Here is a 24,709-nt window from a genome sequence, read left to right as displayed (position 1 = left end):
CTAGGTGTAAAAGAGACGCTTTTATGAGAAGTTTGAAACTGGCCTGCAATCAGGAACACATTTTAATTAGAGTTATCTCAAGCTGATCCTATCGGGGCCAGTCCAGGCATTTTTAGCGGCTAAAATAAAGACCCTCTCCCTAATGACAGCTGGGCTCTGCAGTGTGGCAATTTTGCTGCGTATGCAAATGAAAATTAGTGTGTGTGAATGTGAAAAATGATCTGGTCACACTGTTCATTAACCCCAGTTGAACAAATACACTGGAAATTTGCTCATTTCCAATGGTAACAAGTCTCTCTCCTCTCTCTCTCTCTCTCTTCTCTCTCTCTCTCTCTCTCTCTCTCTCTCTCTCTCTCTCTCTCTATAGCTTAGAGCAGTGTAAAAGACACTCAGGCAGCAGCCTCTCATTTCTAGCTGTTATATCAGCTGTCGTCAGTGAATTCTGTGAGTTACTTGATGGCAGACCAAAATAAAACTTGGCCTTCCAGTAGCTGTTGAGATATTTCAGTCTGGACCAAAGTGGTGGAGTGGCTGACCAACTGACTGACAGACTGACATCTTGAGACCCATCCTGAAAGACATGGCTCTGAAGGTGAGCCATAATTTAACTATTAAGATAAAAAATATAAAAAAAAAAAAAAAAAAAAGACATCTCTTAGATAATTGGTCAGATTTTGACAAAACCTTAGGTGCAACATGTTTTGGACGAGCAAATTACCTGTGACAACCAAAGTCACTCCAGGTGCATCAAGCCGTTTCTGTCCTCCATGACCTGCTCGGAGTCTCAGTGTGTATTCTGCTGAGTCCCTCTTCCTCAGCTCTTTAATACTCATGATGTGGTTATTCTTCATGCTGTCATGATACACCACATGACCTCCAGCCTCAATCCCGTTTTGAGCGTCCTCCTCACCACTTTCCTTGAGTTTAAACCAATATTTAAACGTAGGCTGCTGGTTGCGGAGGTACGAGTACTGACTTGAGATGTTCACCGAGGAGCCCTGCAGAGCACAGATCCTCCTGCTGACGTAACTCACACTCCAGCAGCTCTTATCCTCAACACCTGAAAGACAGAGGAGGAACTCAGAAGTAGATGATTACGGTCAATGCTTGAATCTGATTATTAACTGACAACAACGACCATGAACTGAGTGATTGTGGCAGAACGGATAAATATTCATTTAACTTCCACAATAAAATATTTTTTTAAATTTTCCACTGTTTAATCCATGTGTAACTGTAACATAACAGACTGTGTTTAATAAACAAACTTAATTAGGAATACGGTATGAACAGAAATGAAAATGTCAGAATTTGTTAGTTGTAACAGACCATAAGTCCATACTCACAGACGGCGGCGGAGAGCAGATCTTCATGGCCTTTTACAGCACAGGATAATCTTTTATCATAAAAGCGGGAAACTGTAAGTAGTTGACTCTCAGAGTGTATGAGTGTGTTTCCACCTTGGTACCACCTATAGGCAGTTTGAGGGTCAGACAGGGGACAGCTGGTGGTACACTGCAGTACAACATATCCCTCTGCTGCTCTCTGCATTTGAACACGTACTTCTGTGGAGAGATGATGGGCACAAAATGCAGAATGTGTGTAAGTGTAATGGGAATTGAGGAAAAATCTTTTTTTTCATTGTTTTTAATAAAGCAAAGATAGAACAATGTGAACAACAACAACAATAATAATAATAATAATAATAATAATAATAATCTAGCTTCCCGGTGTCTTGTAGATCTGTCTCGGGTGATCGGATCAGAAGCGAACGGCTCTGAGTACAAGTGTGAACACACCCAAGACACAACTGAGGAAGCATTTGAGATCTGATCACTCAGACTCCATTCGGAGGTGGTCTGGGCCACACGTGGCCACATCCTCTCAGTAGTGTGATGCGTTCCTGGGCCACATTGAAGGACCGCCTACTCTACTGACATCCTCTGCCCCAGTCTTAGTCCCGCCACAGTTTCATAATGACTTGAAAATATTTAACTATTTCAAATGGCTAAAACTTCATTTCACTGTAGAGCTGTGCACAGGACATTGATTTGATCAACCCCTCCTTTTCCTGCTCTCTCTCTCTCTCTCTCTCTATCACAAACACATTGACACTGGCAGGGAAGTGAGATCCGATCACATGTGGTCACTCTAGACGCATGTGTAGATGTATTTTAAAGCCAAGTGTGAACTGACGTACTTAGAGCTGACAACTTGTGATTGGATGACTGAAGACACATGTTGATGCCATGTCTGAACAGAGCCAAGGTGTGACTTTTGTTGGGAGTAGTAATTATCTCATCCATGTACTTGGCCAACTGCTGCATGAAGTTGGCATGCTTGATTGACAGTTTTGAACGATTACATTGTCAGAAGCAGTAGGGGGGGGAGGGGCTACTGGAGGTGTGTTTGTGGAGTGTGTAGGAAACTTCACCTCTGGGATATGTGATGGAGCAGGGCTCATCCTCTGATTTCTGCTGATAAGAACACATTCTCCCTTTGGCATAAGTCACGCTGAAGCAGGTGGACGTGACCGAATCTGGACAAACACAATGAGATTCAGTATTTTTATTGGTGAACATGGTCACAGTTTTCAGAAGTTCAGCCAAACATTTTGTAATTTGATGAGGAGCTAAATGTTGTGACTCACCCACAGAGACTTCAGGGGCTCTGTGTTCCTCGTAGCCTTTGATAGCACAGGAGTATCTGACTGTTTCCTCGCTGCTGACCAGTTCTTGGTACCAGGGAGACCAGTCCTGATAGAGAAGCTTTCTGTTCTTGTACCAGATGTAGGCTGCAGGGTTTTCAGTCAGAGGACAGCTGGTGCTACACATCAGTGTCACTGACGTTTCCTCTGTGGCAGGAATCACCTTTACCTGCAGGTCTGAGATGACAGTATATATGGTTAATGTTCATATCCTAATGTTACTTGTGAGCTATAATGAGTAACTGACAGACAGCGTACCTGCAACTTGGAGCTTCGTTCCACCGGACCAGCAGCGCTCTGGTTTGTCTGTGTGCTCTCTGCAGCAGTAAACATGTTCATCACTCTCTCTCAGATCACTGATCGTCAGAGTGAAGTTACTCTCCTCCGACATGTTGTATGTCACACGATTTCCATCTGGCGAGAGCTTATTCTGAACAATTTCATATTCATCCAAGTGTGCAGTGTACCAGTTCATGCTGGAAGTGGGATGTTCTGATGAGCAGGGTAGATTCACTGATGAACCTTTTAAAGCACAGATTCTGCTTTCTTGTCCCCAAATTCCTTTGGCAGAAGCTTTCATCACAAAACATTTGGATAAATACGAGTCTTTCTATATAAATGACTACAGAAACAATTATATATAAATAGTTTTATAAGTTTATTTCCACAGCTTTTTAAAAAAAAAAAAAGTACTGTAATTTTTTCACAAAATATGATAATTTTCTCTGTTTGTTCTTTTGTTTAGATTTTACAGTAGACCTTTACTTCTCATGTATCACATAAACCGTATATCTGCTTACAATTTACTATTAATAGTAATATATAATTGATATAAAATGAACAGACATCCATACCTGAGATGTACAGGACGAAAACCACGAACGTACGTCTAATTCCAGTCAGCAACATGGCTGTTGTAGTCACTCAGCTTCTAATCAGAACACAGATTGTATTAACTTATTATTCCAAAAAACTTTTGGTCAAAATCGACATGAGTTTACTTGGAACAAACAAAACAGAATGGACAGTGGATCAGTGGAGGTGAACAAACGACATGCAGCTCTAAACCTCACTTCCTTCCTCTTGATGTCATTATTGTTTTTGGTAATGAGGCTATTTATTGTGATACTTTTTTATACACATGTACATTGTGTATTGTGTTGCAATATGTAGTCTTGGACAGCAGTGTTTGTTCCTCAGAGATGTGTTAAAGTTCAGGTGTTGCAGCATGAGCTATACGGCTGTCAGCAATAGAAGTGTTTGTGGTTTTGTTTTTCGATCAGAGCTAAACCTGTGAAGAGGAAACTCGAGCTTTTAATAGTCCTGTATGGTTACCCTTATATTTGCTTTTGAACTATACATTCAGAAGGTATTCAGACCCCTTTGAGTATTATGTGTTAAACGTATGCATTTTAAAGTCATTGCAAGTGAGTGCATAAGTAAATAATTTGTAAGTTTTGGTGTGAAAAATAAATTAAATAAAAAAAACAAACAAAAACAAAGATTGGTGGTGTGGTGGAGTTTTCACTGCTGATAATTCTCTTTTTTTAAACATAATGTTTATACCTAATGTATACCTCTGATTGCACTGAACCCCTTACGTTTAGTCCTGCTGCTGTCTAATGATGTTCATTGTCTCCATCTAGTGGTTTTATGTGGGAACTTACAATTTGAAGTCTATTCAATGATCATTGTAGAAAATATTGCGACAGTGAGTTGTTAGCAGCTCCACCAAGGAGAGATTTACCCTCTAAACTTTTTACATGACTTACATAACAATTTGAGACCCAATGAGATCCAATATTTCACACAAAAAAAGCAAAGACTTTTTTCTGCTCCCTTATCCCATCCCAGGACCTCTCACATTTATCTTATTAGCCTTTTGACAGACCTGACCCTCGAAGCCACTGGACTCAACTAACTACTAAGTAAATATACAGTTGATAAACTAGCTACACCATTAAAATGCTTACAAATTAATGCATTAACAGTCTGGTAATATATGAGTCACAGGGACCAAGTACTTTTACGTTTAGCCGATAATACTTCATGTAGAGTTTTGAATGCAGGACTGGAATGTTTTTACTTTGTTATATGACTTAAGTAAAAGGTCTGAGTACTGATAACCTCACATAATTCCCAGCATTGCTCCACCAAACCTCCACCTGTTGGCTAATCAGCCAGAGTAAGTGAAAACACCTGTGTGGGAGTTTTTCACATTTTTTCAAGTCTGTCTTAAAGCAATACTCACGTTTTAAAGATCTTAAAAGGGTTGTAACTAAAAAAGATACACACTTGACGTTGAAGCTTGATGTTTTAGCTACTTCAGCAGAACTTTTAAATGCATTTAGAGGTAGTAATTGGAGTTTTTTCTTTTTTTATTACAACTCATAACTCTGTAACTCATAACTCTTTAGGGCATAGGGAGTGTGTGAGTATATTGTCCAAGGCAGACTTGAAAAAATGTGAACCTACTGTACTCTTTAAACTTTAAACACACACACACAAACACACACACACACACACACACACACACACACACACACACACACACACACACACACACACACACACACACACACACACACACACAAGTTCAGACTATCGTGAGAGTCAACAGCTGGAGGTTGGATCTCTATTCTGGCATTTCTCTCTCTCTCTCTCTCTCTTCCACTTTCCCAGTGTCTCTCCACCTCTCTCTCTCTCTCTCGCTCATTCTCTCCCAGTGTCTCTCCACCCCCCCACCCCTCTCTCTCACTCCCACTCAGACAGCCTCTTCCCTCCTCTCCGCCGCTCCGGCAGCTCAGTTGACCAGCGTCGCAACCGAGCGATGCGCCTCCAGGAGAACCTCTACCTTTGTGCGGCGGGTTTGACATTCACATCGCAGCCTACACCCTCACGTGCGACTGACATTTAGTTCCCCCCCCACCCCCTCAGTAGTAATTTTTTTTTTTTAGCTTACGTCAGTTTCATTTTGAGAGAAAACTATTCACAGGACAAGGTTTTCGATCTGAAAACTGACCTCTCGAAACAGGCATTTTTTCCCCCTCTTGAACGATCCCCTGTGGGAGGATTTGCTTTCACTGTACCGATTTCTTTTATTTTGAAACCAGCCGGTGTCAATTGATGATTTTATCGAAGATGGTACGGGAAACGCCGGACAAACTCGCTTGATTTTTGGTAAACTGTGTCCTCAGTTGTGTTTATTGGAGGCTCGAAAGCATCTTCAGGCAGACTACAGGGAGCAGAGGAGGCTGTTTGACTGTCTACAGGCTGTTATACGGTAAATGCTAACGAGACTCAACCGCTGGCTTGTCCTCTTTATCCTATCAGTCCTTTATGTTCCTCTATTGCTACTCATATTACTGTTCCTAATGTGTCGGTGCTGCTCAGGCATGAGTTTGACGTTGCTCTCAGTTTTCTTACATCTACTATGACATCACCAGGCCATGTTAGAATTTACAGTGGGGACTTAATAATTTTAACCTTTATATAAAATCCTATTACAAATGCTATAGGAATTTACATTTTCATATACAAGTCTGTTGGAGATGGGGTCCAAAAGGTGTCAGACTGTTTTGAATATGTAGTTTTATGCTACATGGTGTATGTTGTGTATGCGTGTGCATTGGTGAATTGTAGAAAAAGCTGTAATCTGAGTGAATCTGTGTGCAAGTGTTTAGGTCCACAACCACTAAAAAATAATGAATGCTTGATGTACCTTTACTTTTGAACATATCCTAGTGTCAATGGTGGGCACAAGTTGACAAAAGAGTTATTTTTCCACAAAATTAAAATGCAATAGTAGTGTAAATCTTTTCAATATTTGGTGTTCCCCAAGTGTCTTTCCTTGGCCCTCTGTAATTCTACTTATAAACCTGCTGCAAAGACAAAACTGTAACTGTAGATAACTTCAGTTAACAGATAACTCCTGATATGATATTGCCCCTCTGTGTGTGTAGAAGATGATTGCATGTATAGAATTATTCTCATGTAAATCAGTTGTGTTACATTTAAACTAAAATAAGTCAATTATTTAATTAATTAATTAGTCATTTAAAAGAAAGTCAATCTGCAATAATTCTGATATTTTGTTTATTGTTGAAAATAAAAAAAAATATTTGCTCGTTCTAGCTTCTAAAATGTGAGAATTTGCTGCTTTTGTTTTTCTTATATAATAGTAACTAAAGTAATAGTAACTAAAAAACTAAAAAATCTTTTATCAATATCAACAGTTTTGGACTAAAACATTTGAAGACCTCACCTTGGATTTTGGAAATTTATTCTCTGACATTTTATGGACAAAAGAATCGGTTGAGAAAATAAGCAACTGATTCATTGATAATGAAAATAATTGTTATTTGCAACCCTAGTTCTATTCTCCTCTTCCTCTAGCTCATCTCAGATATGGAGTTCCTCAGGGTTCTATCCTGGGCCCTCCGTTATTCTCCTAACATGTATTTCTGCTTGGTGAAAACACTATGTTGATTTTAACTGATAATCAGTCATTTTTGTCACAAACTTAAACATTAAGACCAGATATCTGCAGACATGATGAAATACTGGCAGTGTTGATTACAAGAAGGAATATATATGGCTTGTACATAGTCCTCACCTGCAAAGTGACAGAATTATATATTTGTTCTTGGATTAAAACAATTTATATGATGAAGAATGAACAATGAAGCAGAAAATACATTTCATTTTGCTTCAAATAAACTAGTCTGTGTGAAGACAGAAAAGCTTGTTGTTACAGAGGTAGAGATGCAATGAAACATAAAAATGGGGATAATGGCACATTCGGAGGCATTTATAGTGTCGTAGTCAGTTGTATACAAGAAAAGTAATAGGAGTTGTACAAGAGAGGTTGGGAGAAAAGGTCAAATCTTGCCTAATGTACTTTCTCACCTCAGCACACCTGGCCAGTTGCTGAGTATAGTTTTTGTTGGATTGAAGGTAACGAAAAGTAAAAAAAAAAAAAAAAAGTTCAGGCGCAAAATAATAAAAGTGTGTGGAGAAGTGGTTTCAGATGCTGTTCAGTTCCCATATTGGGATATTTTGCACTTACAGACAACCTATTTTGTTGTTCAGGTATCAGGATCTGGCATTAATGGACAGTGTTTTAGTTTGTATATCTTGCTCTGATCCAAACTGGGACCTTTGAGTATGACATGGCCATTCTGACCACGTGGACCAAGTGGAGAAGGGTGGAGACAAGACCTTTGCTTCCCTTGTTTTCCTCCCAGCAGTTTGGGTCATAACATCCCACAAGTCATCTGCCCCCGTGACACCAATCATGACTCCTCATCCTCCCTATAGGATGATACGCCTCTGCATTAGAAAAACTTCCGAAACTCCAGCTGCACTGATTTTCATGCTTTCACTTAAACCTAAACTCCACGGGTTCCCAAGAGGCAGGGCAGGCTTTGGGGAGTCACCCATGAGCGCACTAGCACCACTTAAACTCCTTACTGATTTTTCTGTGATGCATCATGGTGGTCGGGGCGAGGAGTTTTTCAGAATATGAGGTTTTCATGCGATGGCAGTGATGTGCAGGTTGCAGGCTTGTTGCATCATGCTGTTCTCTAAAGGTTGGAGCGACGCTCATGGATGGATTTTAGAAAAGGCCCAGAGCCAAGCAAACTCCTTTCCTGTTGTTGTTGGGTGCGTCTGCTTAGCAGCCCCCTCTCCACCCACACTGTCTGCTGCAGGGTGGGAGGCTGCTCATACATATGGCATACTGTATGTGAAAGTAAGTGTGTGTGTGTGTGTGTGTGTGTGTGTGTGTGTGTGTGTGTGTGTGTGTGTATGTGAGAGAGTGTTAGAATAGTGTGTATGTAGAAAGGAAGGAAGGAAGAAAGGAAGAATGATTGAAGGGCATGGGGGAAATAAGAACAGTGGAATGAGAGTGCGAATAAAGTGAAAAAATGAAGAAAAGGCGAAAGAAAAATGTTACAGAAAGAAAGAAATGGGTGAAGAAGAGGTAGTCCAAGAAATAAAAGAGGCAAAACAAAGTAAAAAGAAAGTTGAGGGGGGAAGGAAGAGAGGTAGGGATGAACGGCGACCTGGTGACTGAGAGGTTTTTACAGTGACACCCAGCTGCAGTGTCCCCAGTTGGAATCGACTGTCATCTGGATTCTGGAGTAGAGACGTAAAATGCCTGAAAAAGTGAAAGAAGAAGAAGAAAAAAAAGAGAGTAACAAAGTGGAGTATAAGTAAATAAAAAAGCAAAGGAGGTAAACAATAGAAGAACAAATGAATGATGGGAAGAAGGAGAGAAGCAAAGACGATGTAAAGAGGGAGAATAATAGAAGAAAAAAGAGAAATGTAAATGAAAGAAAGCAAAGATTGGGAGAAAGTAAAATATAAGGAGGAAGAATGTGGAAGAAAAAAGTAAAGGAGGAAAAATGGCAAAAGGAATGAAGGAAGCAAGGAATGGTTAAAAAAAAAGTGACAGCAGATAGGATTGAATATGATATGAAAGAAGTGATCAAGAAACATGAAAAAGAAGTGAAGGAAAAAAAGAATGGCAAATGGGATAATAAGGAAAAGATAAAAGAAAAATTGGCAAAAAAGAAAGAAAAAAGTGAAGGAAACAATGGCAGCAAGAAAGCATGAAGGACAGAATCCAGGAAGAAAAAAGAGGAGGAGGAAGGGAAAAAGAAAGAAGGAAAGAGGAGAACAAGGAGAACGAAGGCAAAATAAAATAAGGTGAGGTATCCAAAGAAAGAAGAAGGTAAAGTAAATGAAAGAAAGAAAGAAAGAAAGAAAGAAAGAAAGAAAGAAAGAAAGAAAGAAAGAAAAAGAAAACCCAAACTGCTGGTATGCAACTGAAAGGGCAGTAGAGGGGGACCTGTGATGACCCTCCTCTTCCTCTTCTTCCTCCTCGTACCTCCAGCCATCCTGTGCTCCCAACCTGGACCCCCACCCACCCCACCCACCCCACGCCCCCCACTGAAGCCCCCCGTGTGGCTGCTGGGTTCGGCCCTCTGTTGTCTCCCTACTTTCCCTGCTGTTTGTACATGATGGGTTCAGCGGGTTCAGCCCAGCTATAAAAGCTCCACTCCCCCTCTTTCTCCCCTGCGGCACAGGCAGGAGTTAGCAGGCCTCATATGGGAGGAGGGTGGGAGGTGGTGCTGGTGCTGGTGCTGGTGGTGGTGGTGGAGGAGGAGGAGGCCTCCCCTGGTTCTCCTCTTCTACATAACTCGTTTCGACTTTATTTTCTCCTCTCCTCTCCTCTCCTCTCCTCTCCTCTCCCCTCCCCTCCCCTCCCCTCTCCTCTCCTCTGGCTCGCTCGCTGGCTGTGGTATCGTTTTTGGGCCCAGCCCTGGACCAGACATTCATTTTTCTCCTCTTAGTTTCTAACCACTAACTAACCACTGGCTCCCTGCATCTCTCCCCCCCCCCCCTCCCCTCCTCCTCCATCTGAGGAATGTCTTATTCACCTCCTCTCTCTGTCTTCCTCCTCTGATTCCTACATGCCAAAAGCTCACATGCATCTGTGCCAACATCTGCAAATAAACAGACAAATGTACACACATGCTTTGAGCACAGATAGCATTAACTTTGCCAACATGCCGACACAGTTCAGTAAACACACAGACATGCACACACACAAAAAGAACCCCCCCCCCACCTCCCCCACCACCACCACCCCCCACCCCATCAGTATGTGCCGACCACCTGTGAGGGTACACACACATCCATAAACCTCCCTTTCTTCTCCCTCTCTTTTCCGTTATCCTCCTGAGAGCCCAGCGCCGGGGCCTTCCCTTCCAAACCAAACATAGACCAAATTCCGCAAACCCCACCCCAGCACCCCCCTCCATCACTCCCCCTTCACCCCTCTCTCTCCCCCCTTCTTATTCTCCTCTCCCCTCCCTTCCACTCGCTGCCTCTCTCTCTCTCTCTCTCTCTTTCTTCTCTTTCTTTTCGGTCTGTATTTGAGGAAGGAGGCAAATGAAAAAGGCCTGACACAGAGAGGGAGTGAATCAGGAGCAAAGAAAAAAGTATGTCTTGGCAAAGTTGGGAATAATGATTGTAAAGAGGGATCAAGTGGCATGGCAGATGGGCGTAGGATCAGAAACGGGCAGAAATGGTCCATAGATGTCGACTACAATGGACCGAGTGTTGGCTTATTTCCTGGCTGCTTTGATGATGCTGAACCATTGCTTTGCCGCCCGCCTCTATAGTTTTTAGCTGCAGCTAACGGATCACATGTAATCAGATGGTTGTTTCTTCAAATAATCAATTGATCATCTAGTCAATAGAAACCTGCCCCTCACAGTTTCCCAGAGACGCAGAAAATCCTCCAGACACTGGAATCATTGTATTGTATTGGATTTCTGTTGAATTTTTTCAGCACTATTCTCCACTTGGTGATATATAATGGACAGAAATGACTTACAATTTAAATAACGGAATACCGTGCAAGTGAAATAGTGATATTAATAACATCCTCGCAAAATACTGTAGGTGGTGCTGGAAGATTGGTGGCGCAACAGCTCGTTGAGTTAGTTGCAACATCATTTCCAGACGAAGAAGTCAATATTAGGCAATTCTGGAAAACCCTGAATTACATTCGATGACCACGTTTGAGGTTTTTTTTTTTGTTTTTTATGTCCACTGCCTATGTTTTTTTTTCTTTGTTTACCATCTGCCACATGGTTTGGTTGAAAACACTTGATTCATCTTAGAGGCTAACTGGTGTAACTGCTGTAGGTCCTCGCAGTAAGATGTCAGTATTTAGATATATTGAATAATATATTGAATGATGCACTTTTTTCTATACTTATTCCCTTCCTGTCCACCTGTCTCTCTTGCTTCAATTATGTTGTTCACTTTTCACAGTGTCTGTTCTCTCCTAATCCCTTCCTTTCATCAACTCTTTTCTCACCCTTAAGGTGCAAAGACCATACTCTGTTTTGTTAAGATTCAGACCCACATACGCCGAGCTACTTGACGCAAATCCACAGAAATCAGGGTGAAATTGGCGGGTAGGTTTAACTCAGTGATTCATTGTTTTGAAGACTTTTGAAGGAAACTGCAGCGTTTATTTACCTGTGTAGCAGCTTTTCCTCGCCCTCACAAGTGCTTGCTGGCAGGATGGAAAAGCTTTAAGGTGGTTTGACCCTGAAACCGCAGTAGAAATGAGTACAAATTGGATTTTTTTTTTTTTTTCAAATGGCATGTAACTCCTATACACAGAGACCATTGAATACCAGTTCTACAGGCCTCATAATGCCTGTTAGCATTAAAATGTTATTGATTCTTCCTGCTTAACTCTCCGCTGACTTTTTTCCAGCTCATTACTCTGTTATTTGATGGAGCCCTTTTCCCTTTCTCTCCCTCTTTGTTTCCCCACTGAGAATGAGAGGAACGGCCTACAGTACAGCTGGGATTGGTTATTATTTACTGACTTGGCACGCGCACACATACACACACACACACACACACACAAACACACACACACACACACACACACACACACATGCATGCATACACACACACAGTGGAAACAAATTGGGTGAATCTGCTCTGCACGTAGGAATGTGAGGCGCATGTGTTTGTGTGTTTTAGGTCTGGATGACAGAGCTGAGGGAATGAAAGAGGGACGTAGAGAGAGAAAGAAAGGAAAAAGAAAGACATAAAGAAGGAGAAAGACAGAACAGACAGAAAGAGAAGGAAAATGACAGAGAGAGAGGGAGAGAGAGGAAAAGAGTTTGATTTCTGGGATACAGACTGATCTTGGCCTCATCTGTCATCGGAGGTTAAAAACACTTTTCTCCCTCAGTCTTTCTGTCTCTCTTCACCAACTCCCCTCCTTCCTTTCTCTGTCTTTCATTTCCTATTGTTCCTTCCCTCTTTCTTCCTTTCCGTCTTCATACTTTCAACACAACCCAGAATATCTGCACTCATCCCATGGACCTCTTCTTCACCCTCCTCTCCATCTTTAGTCTTTCTCTTTCCCTCAGTCCTCCGAGGGCGTCGGTGGATGAAAGGATCGTGGAGGGGGGGGGGGGGATCTGTTGCTCCGCTGGCTGATGGTGAGGAATTACAGGGAGGGAAAGCAGAGAAGAGAAGTGAAGAGGTTTCTGTGTTGACCTTGTCCCGCTGCCAAACGGTTGGATGGAGGTGGTGCAAGGGATTATGGGTGGGGGTTACGAGTGAGGAGAAGGTATAGGGAGAGAAATAAATGAAGAGAGACAAAGCGGAGAGTGGGAGATCTACTATTATGCAAGAAAAAAGATTAGGAGAGAGAAAGTCGTGGTGGGAGAAATGAGACAGTAAGATACACACATGTCTTAATTCAGAAGCTCAAACAAAACATCTTAAAAACAAGGATTCAACAACAGAAATAAACATACGCCCCCACCCCCATCCCCCTCCCCGAGGTGTAATTGCTGCGATCTGCTCAGTGTCAGTGCCATCTTCTTGTCCTTGACTATATACACAACCAGTGTTTGAGTTTGTGCCTCTCAGGGAGGCTGTGATATTAAACTCTAAATATACTTTCACAAATGTAATGATTTATGTGATTTTTGAAGTAAAACTTCTGTATGACATCGACTTTCACTCCAAGCCACTGAAAATAGCAGTTTGCGATTGGTGGGCAGACGTCTGTTAGACTCATTTAAAAGGAGACTGAAAAAAGATTTGGTCAACAGTTAAATAACTGATCTAAATCAACACACTGAGTATATTAAACTGCAGTCAACCAACAAGAGTGGTTCTGCTTGATGTTACCAAATGATTAAACAGACTTAACCATGTGTTGAACCGACTGGAGAGAAACTTTAAAGGAGCTATTTGTAAGTTTTGCTACACAGTCAGCGTCTCCAGCAACGCCAATGTTAGCTCTTGTCTCTATCATGTCTATTCTGCTACTGAAGTTAGCATGCTAACCAGTTAGCTCTGGCCTGTCACTGTAGCCTCCAATCTGCCCTGAAGTCGTAGCGCTGCTCAGACGGCGTATTATAACCTCTTGTCTTGTGAACGTAACGGTGGCTGAAGCTCTATTATCCAGCTCTAGTCACTAACCTGATGTGTCTGCTGTTTGGCGGTGGGCTTATATAGCCTGCAGTGGGTTTAACAAAGCGTTCTGGCTGAAAACAACACTATTGCAACCACAGCAGTGAAGTTAAACCAAAACAACAAGCTGAAAGATGATAAAATGCTCCACAGAGCTGAGGGCAAATGCAGAGCAGGTGACGACTCTCTCTCTCTCTGTCGACCCCTTTCGTGTTACACATAGTCCTTTGATCCATTGTTAATATAATAATACTGATTAGCGCAGCTTTAAAATATGTAAATAAGTACAATTAGCTCTCATTCTGTAAAGAAAAAGTTTTCCGTATAGCTTCCCTCTATGAGAAAATGATTAAAACTAGTAAACTTCATAGTCCGCCGTGAAGGAAGCAGCCAGGGAGGAAGATGATCCAAACAAAACTTGCTCCAAACTGGTATCATCTTGAAGTTTGTATATTATGACTATACATGGTTAAGTTCATCTTTGAGCTTCAGAGGGATGAACTGGGATGAGGTGGGTTTATCCGTTATTACAGCCCCAGCTGATTTCCTTTCCATTCGTACAGCTCCCATCTTTCTCCAGATATTTGTTTTCTGTCCACTGTTTCTCTAAGAATGAACTCCATTGACTTCTTTCTATTATCCTTACTCTCTGTTTGCAACATTTGTAAAGGTAGTTTTTCCATCTCCATACACTCAGTTAATTGCAGGAGTTACCAGTATTTTGCAGAAAAAGAAAAAAAAAAAGTATAATTCAACGATTTGTGCTGAACTGCTTCGTGCACTGTGGCTAGAGTTTCCACTTTTTCCAACATGGTGTTCAACAACCCAGAGATTGTGTCTGAACTTGTTCCACTCTGTAACTGTGGACAGGAAATACAACAGTTTTTGCAGTCATGAAAAATGGAGCTCTGCCTCTCACGGAGAATGTGTCAAGGCTGCACTGCATTCTGGTCTATTGGAAAAAAAAAAACTAGACTAGAGGAAGAAATAATACCAAAACTAAACCGAAAATAATTTAGTGTTAACATATTCCACAGAAAAAAAGTTTAATTTTAAACATCACTTAAGACATTAAAAAAAATTCTCCAACAAATAAAAAATGATTCAATAAATGTATCACCGCCTCTCACTGTGCTTTTAGCATTTAATATTGTTCCATACAAACTTATGTTGTTATGACAATGGCAGGGCAGTCGAATAACTGTGTATAATTTGTAGTACTTACTTTAGCCTGTGTCAAACAGTAAAATATAATAGCTTGTCCGACTATTTAGCATTTGTGAGCAGTAGACAAACATTTCATAAATAGTTTATAACACACTGTAATAAAGTTGTACGCAGCTTTAAGGACATTTTTAACTGTTGATTATAACATCATCCCTTTTCAGTTCATGTCAGGTGTGTACCACTACAAAGACATGAACTTCCAGGGACATTGTTGTCAACGGTAGTGAGAAAGTAAGAAATTCTCTGTTCAGACTTTTTTGGACTGCGGCTGTACTAAGCCCTGGCTGAAGGGTCTTAGTCTTTAGGTGCATTCACACTGGAGTTTGCTCCCCATTGATTTCTGTGAGGTAGGGGGTGAGATGCATTCACTTCAGGTCACAAGTTGACCCGCCTCTTTCAGTTCAAGCTAATTGGATGTTGACATGCGAAATCGTTAGGCGTCGGTTTGAGAGAGGAGGTGGGTTTGAACTCAACACCTCCACAGAAACAACCCCACATGTGTGTTGTTGAATTTCATACCACATTATTTCTGTTGCGTAAGTTTCATTTTAGTAAATGTCATTGTTAAATTATTGGTCATGCATGTGACAAGTGTTAAACGTTAGGAGTCCAGTTTTGATAGAGCCAAGGAGCCAATTGTGTCTTTATTCTCTTAAAAAAAAAATCAACTAACATTGTTAAACCGATGCTTGCTGTGATTTAAAATGAGTTTAGCAATGTACAGAGAGTCTGGAAAGAGCATTTTTTTTTTCAAGTGAAGAACTAAATAATCCCTGTTTTGAGTGATTACTCCCCCGTTCCTCCTCCCTTGACAGCCGCCACCACTCCCCTTCTAAGTGGTGAAGACGCCAGTGTCAGCGCGAGAGACAGTGCAGGCTCTACTGGTGGCGATTGCAGACTGGCTCTGCAGAGTTGCATCACTTAGCGCTGCCGAGACGCAAGAGAGAGAGAGAGAGAATGAGAGAGAGAGAGAGAGAGAGGGAGAGGGAGGATAATACTGAGGCAAATAATGGGAAAAGTGTGAGGAGAGGAAAGGGTGGAACCCACGTCTGACTCCCACAGCTTCCCTCCCTGTTGTTGCCCGCTTTCACCGCCTGTCTCCCCATATGATGCTGCGTTTTTTCTCGTCCTGAGGAAAATTCACCCTCCTGAATGCTGGCATAAAGAACGTGCTGTGAATCACAGCTGACATCACATAAAGCAGTGGTTCAACACATACACAAGTTGTGAACACTGACAGTAAATTTCCTTTTTGCTGCCGTGGCGGCAGAAACCACCTAAGTGCAGTGGCAGTGGTTGTGTTTTTGTGACTTGAGTTTGAAACGCGATACGGTCATTAGTGTTCTGGATGATGTTCATCGGCTGGGGTTCTTGAAAACAGTCAAAAACATACAGTATTGTGTCATTTGAAAAAAACTTTTTGACGTCAATAAGAAAAAGAAGAACTCTTGTTTGTTTTCCACTTAAAAAAAAAAAAACTTCTTGCCTTCAAGTTTTTCTTGTTGTCTCCATTTCACCACAGACTGTGTGGTAAGAGGAACCCCCCTGTTGTTTTCTCCATTATTCTCATCCCATGTCTGTGTCCTCAGAACCCCTTTTTTGTTCTCATTGCAAACCACTCTTTGCTTTTGTCCACTGCTGTTGAAGCAGGTGTCCACTTTCAGCCAATTGCAGACATTTCCCATGACTGCAATCACAGCCCTTCACATTCAGTCTCTCTCCTCCTGCGTCTGTATGCCTCCGAGTCACAAAAACAAAGTCTCCTGCCATCGTTGCTGTTGCAGCAGCATTGCATAATACCTTATAAGGACGTAGGATGGAAAGATCAAAGGATGTAACCCCTAAAAAAAAAACAAGGACTGGCATCATTCCTGGAGTGATGGACTGTCTTGTGGCGCTCCTCCCTTTTTCTAGAAGTTTCTCTGCTTACACATCAAACACTGAAATCCCCTTCCCTGAAATACCCTGAAATACCAACTTTTAAAACCAACTTTTCTTTCTCCAATCCTTCTCTAGATTTGAGAAACTTGAGATTCTGTCTCCTATATTTTACACTTTAGATTTTTCTTGAATTTATCAGATGTGTTGTGTGTTTAGAAGAGGAAGATAAACAACAGAATGAGGAGAAAATGAAAATGATGTGTCATAACACATAGATCCACAAATCTTAACAAATCTGCTATGATAGAATGGCAAGAAGTGGACATGAAAAATGGAAAAGGGAGTTCAAAAATGCACTGGAGAATAAAAAATGAGAGAGAAGAAAAAGGAGTGGGAGGTGCAGAGGGCCGAGGAGAGGGGAGGAGAACGGGAGAGGTATGCTCTGCTGGAGGACTGGGAGAGGAAAACCACAGGAAGGAGTGAGAGGGAGGGAAGTAAAGAGAGACAGGAGTAAAAGAAAAAAAACAGGGAGGAAGAGGCCAGACCAGGGCGCTGTGGAAGCAAAGGTTTCCTGTGAGAGGAGGAAAAACTGTGTGTGTATTAGTGTATGTACGTGCACCCAAGGGACAGTCGCTCTGTGTATGTGTCTGTACTGATTTACATATAATTGTGTGAAAGACATTTTAGTTTCTTGTGTGTTTCTATGAGAAACTATCATTTTTCTAATTGAGGTTTGGTGTGTATTCGCATGTTGCATGTGTATACGCATGTGTAAACTGTGCACGCTAAGGACGCATGGAGGCATCACCAACACAGTTTGTGAAGTATGTGTGAACCAGTTTACATACAAGCGTGTTGTTGTAAGTTATTATCTGCAAATGTTGAAATGCTTTTAAGTGTAAATTGAGGTTTATTTGCATGTACAAGTGTGCATGTGTAATCTGTTGTGTAAGTGCACCAAGAAGCTGCAGACCTCAGAATATGGGTGTTACCAAACGTATATAAGCACATGCACATGCTCTGTGCTGCTTATGTTTTTGTGTGTGGACTTGTATTGCTATCTTGGTGAGGACTCATTTCAGTGTAGCGGCGTTGTGAGGACAGTTCTGGATTGTAGGGATGTTTTGATTGGTCTTCGCCACTTCAAAGAACAGATTGACGGTTAAGATTTGGTTTTAAGGTTAGGCTTTGGGTAAGGGTAGGGGCTAGGCGTGTAGTTGAGATGATTAATTTTAGGGGCTAAGGAGTGCATTTTTTCCACAGACGGTCCTCACAAGTATAGACGGACAAACGTGTGTGTGTGTCACTATATGTGACTGTGTGCAAGTGTGTGAACAGTCAGAGTATGTGTTTTGCTAGGCAGTAGGGGATCCATAAGAGGGTCCGGGCATGCTGCCCAAACGCAGGTCATTGAGGGAAAAGAGGGGGAGGAGCTGCTGGAGGTGGTTGTGGTGGTGGTGGGGGTGGGGGGGGGGCTCACGTGTGGTTATGATTCTTGCGCATGTCTGGTGTGATTTCAGTCTGCATGCGTGCCTGGATACATATGGTCCTGTATGTGCGTGCCTTCACAATACCTCCAAATAGCAGAGTGTGTGTGTGTGTGTGTGTGTGTGTGTGAGAGAAGTCAGCGAGGTTGCCGTGGAATGTGAAACCAGTGTGGTGAGGTAGCTGGCAGGCCGGCAGAAGGACCTAAACACTGACTTCATTGTGGTTTAGCCTCTGCCTCATATTATGTCGGGGGATCCTGTCGGTGATTGTGGAAGAATTTGTGGTGACAGCAAGTTTAGAAGTTAAAGAGGTGTACATGTAGCTGGAAAGTTGCCGGTTTGAATCCAGTCAGTGAAAATAAATTAAGAATGCTCTTGCTGCCAGCTATCATTAAAGAGCTATATAGCGAGACACCCAATGGAGGTTTTGCAGTTTTGTCACAAATCTACTTGCAGCCCACGTCTGGCGCCATTTAGGAGGTCCGCTGGAGGCAAACGCTAAATATACAGTATAACTACTGTCTAGAAAAACAGACACCTGAAAACATGCCTGTGCTGTGTGTGTAGGGTTTCAAGAGAAAGTGAAAAGTCCGCAAGCCTTTTTTTTTTTTCCAGACTAAGGTTAATTGAATAGTTTCACATTTGAAAAATATGTTGATTTGCTTTCTTGCTGAGAGTTAGATGAGAAAGTCGATGCCACCCTGTTTAGTAGCTGGTTTAGTTTGTAGCTGGACCCAGGAGACGATTAGCTTAAATAGCTAGTCCAAAGTTTTAAATTACAGCTACTAGCACCTCTAAAACTCACAAATTAACGCAAGTGTCTTGTTAATTTAATGTCGAACACAAACAGATGTAAAAATGATAAGCTGTGATTTCCTAGCAACCTCACATTATCGCTCTTTTCATTTAACTCTCTTCACGAGAGCGATTAAGCATAAGTATTTCCCAGACTGTCAAACCATGTCTTTAACGGTTGTGTTAGCCTTACAGCTTCTCCATCCGAGTGTAATGTACAGTATGATCTTCAGAACAAGTTCTCAAGGTTGGCCTAAAGGATATTTTTAATTGGGTTATTAAAGAATAATGACCAAGATATGCACAAATCAAAACATTTTACAGCTGAAAAATGCTTTCTGGCAGACAAGCTATTTAATATCAACCCCATTTCTAAATTACCTGACATATATTTGACATTTCTGTTCTATAATTTCTTGTTACTTATTGGCTTCCTTTCTTCCTGTCTTTTGAAGTCATATGATGATGTAACGTAGGCAGATTGGACAAATTGGTGGAAAATATGAGCTGTGTCAGTGTATCAGTCGAGGCTCTCGTCTTCAGCAGCGGTGTTCTGCAATTTTAAGAAGTCTAGATTTACAAAAAAGTGAGTGAGTGATGGTAAACTGGATAGATATTAGACTAACAGATGACTGAGGAAGTTCTGGGCAGGTCTCAGGTGTAAAAATTTTGTAACAGTGTGAATGAGACGCAGGGTGTTACTGAAAAACACGTGCGTGTGCTGTGTCAACTTTCCCAGCAGCTGTCAAGCATTTCCCTGCAGGTTTGGTCCATTTCACTGCAGAGTTTTCCGCCTTTGGTTTCCTCCTGTGAGATTTTTTTTTTTTTCCTTTGAAGCAGATATCTGGATCTTGAGTCATTCGGTCTAACAGGACCTTACGAGTTGAGTCATGGACCAGAGTAGCTTTTTGTCTCATGCTTCATCCAGAGTATCATACCGCGATGGGTGGAAAACTACTGCGAAATCTCCTTCGGCCCGTCAGTGAAGGCGGACCACAGAAATGTAGAGGATCACAATAACAAACCCACATCATAATGCTTCTCAGAGGTTTCTCCCTCACGAACACAGCAACAACTGAAATTCCCGACACAGCATTTGACCCTCGTGGACTAACGCTGGTCTACAGCTAAATCTAAAAGGAGTAAAGCTGGTCTATATTTTCAACAGAATGTTTTACAAGGACACTCCACAGATTTTAATCTTTATATTTTAAGAAAGTAAACACACTCTTAAAACTTTGTGCATAGCTGTGAAAGTAAAATGTACAGACCGAGGAAAGTTCACTGGCGTTATGGGTCACATGCAAAGCAGATCATTGGTTATATCTCTCGCTTTCGTTCCCAGCTCACTCAGCTACTGACTGATTATTTGATACATCATGATAGGCCTTTGTCACAGCAGACATTTTGACTCTTCATAGAGGGAAAAGCACATGTGTTACTAATAATATTAAGGATCGCTCTGCTGCATTCAAGGTCCCAGTAAGACGTGACGGTGCCAGGACCCTGAAACTGAAGCGACTAAAAGAAATTCAGCCGTCATGGATTCCTACTGCGACATACATTCTTTATATTTAAGTGTAACATATAATATTTTGGTTTACTTTGGTTACTTAAACACCAATACCATAATTAATTTATGTGTGATATATTGAATAATATATCACTGTATTAGATTACATCAGATAAAACTTTATTGTCAGTGAATAACAAAATACAGTTTAGCATCTAATCAGACATTGCAGTAGCAAAAGTGTATATAGAGATGTTTAAGATAAACTACTGTACAGGAATAATTAATTAACTGGTTGGGATATGTATATACATATATATATATATATGTATGTATATATCTGTGATGACCACATGATGTCAGTGTTTGTCATGTAAGTATGTACAGTATGAACAGAGCTAATAGACAGTATGTACAGTATAAGGGTTTTGTTGTATAAATTATAAACACCAAGCACTTTTATATTATGTCCAGTGTAAAGAGACAATGTGTACAGTTTAATGTGGTCAGAGTTAGATAAAATCAGATAAATATTGATAACGCAGCAGCAGTAGTGCAGTAACCGCAGTGCAATTTATTTGTTTATTTGACCGTTGGACTGCTGACTTAAGTTTTAATTTTATTATTACTCCAATAGTTACTGTTTCATTATCAGTATTTTTGGTTGTGCGTAACATTTAAATGGTTTATCTATGTGCCCCTGCCTCAGGGTGGTTTAGGTTCCTGCCTTCCTGTTTTATGGGGGTACAGGTGTGTGTGAGGGTTAAAGGTGTGACAGGTACATGTAAGAAGTAAGTGGAATGTGCTAAGAAATCCGGTTTATAAAAACTAAAATCTATACGAATACAAAAATATTTCAATCTAAACTCTAGTGAGCTGTATCAATCAAAATGTGTTGGTTCAAGGAAGTCAGAGTCTGTCTACTTTGAACTGATGTTAAGCAGCCACTCCACTCTAACTGATTTATTTTTTGTTTACTGCCAAAAATACACTGGCTGTTTCCCTCCTTAATACGCTTCACTCACTGGGAGCCACAATACAGTATTTAAACCGCTTTAGTAGTGTGTCAAAAGATCTGACTGTAGCTGTGACTAATGTTGCTGGAATGATTTCACAATAATTCAAAACTTATTTTTAGAAAAGCAGACAGCTGAAATTATAGTTGAGCTGTCTATTAAAGTGTAAAGTAGACATTTTTATGGAGAACATTTTAATGTGGTGTTTCTTACACAGTCGCACTGATTTGCCATCACCTCAGATATTCCCCTGCTTTTCACTGATGTCAGTGGCAGATTGATGCAAAACCATTTTATTTACCCGACTGGTCAATGTCCCACTGAGAGAGACAGTCCGTGCGGTTGTTTTGGTTCCCAGGTAGCAGACGTGTGTCTTATCCAACGGGTCAGACTTGTCTCGGTCCACTGTGAGTGCAGGAGGGGACTTCCTGCAGTGGTTAACACCCACAAGACACCTGTGGATCTCTGTCAGGGAGAGAGAGAGAGAGAGAGAGAGGGAGAGAGAGCATGTGAGGATTATGGGAGTCATACAGCAAAAAGAAAAGGGTTCGCAAACTCCTAAAAGCTTCCAGTCCTCTGCATCAGAGCCCTTCGAAAAGGTTCAGTGAGATGAATTGAGTCACTGAATGATTAACCATCCTGTTTGTGAACGTTTGAGATTTTTGACAAACAGAGAGCTGTCCCCCTAAGTGAAAAAGATATTTTCAATTTTTATTGTACTCCACTGTAGACAAATGTAATAAAGAGCTAGCAGAAGCTTTACAGAAGCAGAAGTGTTGATCTTATGAGCAGTACAGAAACCTACAAAAGCCATGCTCACAAATATTTTTTATATTTCATTATCTCGATATGATAACAGAGCTTTATTATCTCGAGATAAAGGAGACAAAGTTAGTGACTAAACCAACGAGCCGGATAGTAACCTTATTAGTTGGCCGACTGGCAGAGTGAAAGAGAGTGAATAATGATTATAAATTGAAGTATTAATGTTGCTCTGTGTCTGTTAGATGTGTGACTGAGCAGCGGTTTGCTAACAACCCCTATAAACTTTATGAGGTGAAGATATATCTCTGTTGTGTTCATAACTTGTTGCAGTGCTGCCAAGTGGCCAAAAAGATAAATGAATGCCGGTTTTAAGCATCAATCCAACAACAAACAAAAATTAAAAGTCAAAAAGACACTGAAAGCTACAAGTTTTGCCATACTCGAGGGAGAAGAAGTTAAAGATCCAATGATATTTATGATGAATGTTATTTGTGATACTTGGCACATGGAGTCAGAGAAGGATCCTGTGAACCTGGTTGTCTCTCCCCAGGTGGGCAGCAGTAACCAGCAGCCATGCTGTCGCTGGACGAGCCGCTGGACTTGAAGCTTCCCTCCGGACGGACAGACGGTCCAGTGAGATTAGGAAAGAGGGCTTGTCCTTCCTCTATCTGTGCCCCTCTTAGCACCACACGACCACGCCTGCTATGTACAACCTTTCCTTCACCACCCTCCTCCCCAGGTAACGTTGTTCAAGAACATATTTTTGGCAAACTCTCCGCCCCCCCCCCTTCTGATCTACAAGCACATGCCTTTGCTAACGTCATGTTGCAGTGCAGACTGTCACTGTGATAATCCGTTTATTATACTATTGCATTATCTGTTCTCACTTTCCCAGTAACTTAATATTGTAAATCCAATGAATGGTAGATCTCTCTCCTCAAACAGACATACATTGTCCCCAGATTTGAGAGTGTGGCTCTTAACAAGAGGAGCGTGACACTGACATGAAGCGACCTCAAAGAAAAACCACAACATGGCTTCTGTAACAGTCTGAATGTTCTGTTTAACTAACATCATACTTGAAATTTCTGATAGTGTGCAGGCTTTGCAGTGTCTGTGTTTTCTTGTTTAATATTATCTGTGATGTTCTCTGGTTCTGTGTACCCACATGTAACTCTGCTGATGTTCCCAAATAGAGGCTCAGGGACACCAACATGCCCAACAGCAAAATGGGCTGAACTAGAAAACTGTGCACGTGAAGCAATATTAATCACTATTCTTTATTTTAGCATCAAATCAATTGACTATGTGGAATTTTGAAGGGGTTGTCATCATCCATCCATGTTGTTTTAATGTAAAGGCAAGCTGCACAGTGTTGGTTAAAATGAGAGCAACTTTTAAAGGTCCCATATTTTACATTTTTCCAGTGTTTTATTTGAAGTGTTGATCCATAAGAAGGTATACTTGTGGAGCCAAAAACCATCTCAGTGTAGTTTTACATCTCCTCTCTGAGGTAAACACTCAGAGAAACCAATTCCTACAAGGTTGGATGGTGGGGTCAGGTGGGCGGGGCTTCAGGCATGGCTGAGGGCGGTGACATCTTTGTTGTGACATCACAAAGTTACAGAAGTGCTGACAGCTCATTTTTAGACTCAGTGTCTGAATACAGGCTGTGTGCGTTTCTCTGTGGACTGAGCGCTTTGATACTCTCACAGTATTAATACAGAACCTAGACCTGATCAATAATGAAAAAAGACATGGAAGTCTCACTTTATACAATATGGGACACATAAAGAAATCCCATTATAACTCTGTTTTAACCTCCACTACAGATTCCCAGTCTTCCCCTCATGAACGACCCGGGTCCTGCTTCACTCCTCCGGCTATGGACCTCAGCCTGTCCCCGTCCTCCCGCCACGCCTCGTCCCTCTCCCCGTCGCCTTCCTCCCCCTCCTCCCCCTCCCCTTCTTCACCCCTGGAGTCGCCTCACAGCAGCAGCAGCCCTCAGCCACATCTATTCTCGCGGGTGAGTCCGAGAGTTCATGCAATGACACGACTGCTTCAATGTGACATTCATCATCCAATCATAGTTATTTTGTGCAAACTTTGTATTTTGCTCATGTGCGTCACTATCAGGTTTGATAGTAATCGATACAGTTTGTCATTTGCCGGTTTTAAAGTGGATTTTTAGATTTGATTTTGATTCCCACTCAGCACAGAGCCTAACCACCTCTTGGCTTGACGATGTGATAACAAGGAGACCTGTGACGTGTTTCACAAAACCACT

The 24,709-nt window shown here is 41.4% G+C and overlaps 1 protein-coding gene across 1 annotated transcript in view; it reads left to right on the top strand.

Annotated features, from left to right (window-relative positions):
- The first annotated feature begins 5,537 nt into the window (after positions 1–5,537).
- Positions 5,538–24,709, top strand: part of LOC111216607 (zinc finger protein GLIS2-like) — a 29,465-nt gene continuing 10,293 nt past the window's right edge. The window contains exons 1-3 of the mRNA XM_022738183.1: positions 5,538–5,990; positions 22,973–23,161; positions 24,255–24,448. Coding sequence (XP_022593904.1) covers positions 22,996–23,161; positions 24,255–24,448 — 360 coding nt within the window. The 5' untranslated portion in view covers positions 5,538–5,990; positions 22,973–22,995. The remainder of the gene's footprint in view (positions 5,991–22,972; positions 23,162–24,254; positions 24,449–24,709) is intronic.

This window comes from Seriola dumerili, unplaced genomic scaffold, assembly GCF_002260705.1.
Source record: "Seriola dumerili isolate Sdu_G_001 unplaced genomic scaffold, Sdu_1.0 BDQW01000035.1, whole genome shotgun sequence".
In the NCBI taxonomy this organism is placed as follows: Eukaryota; Metazoa; Chordata; class Actinopteri; order Carangiformes; family Carangidae; genus Seriola; species Seriola dumerili.
Note: the sequence above shows the minus strand (reverse complement) of the source record. Positions and strands in the feature narration are given on the sequence as shown.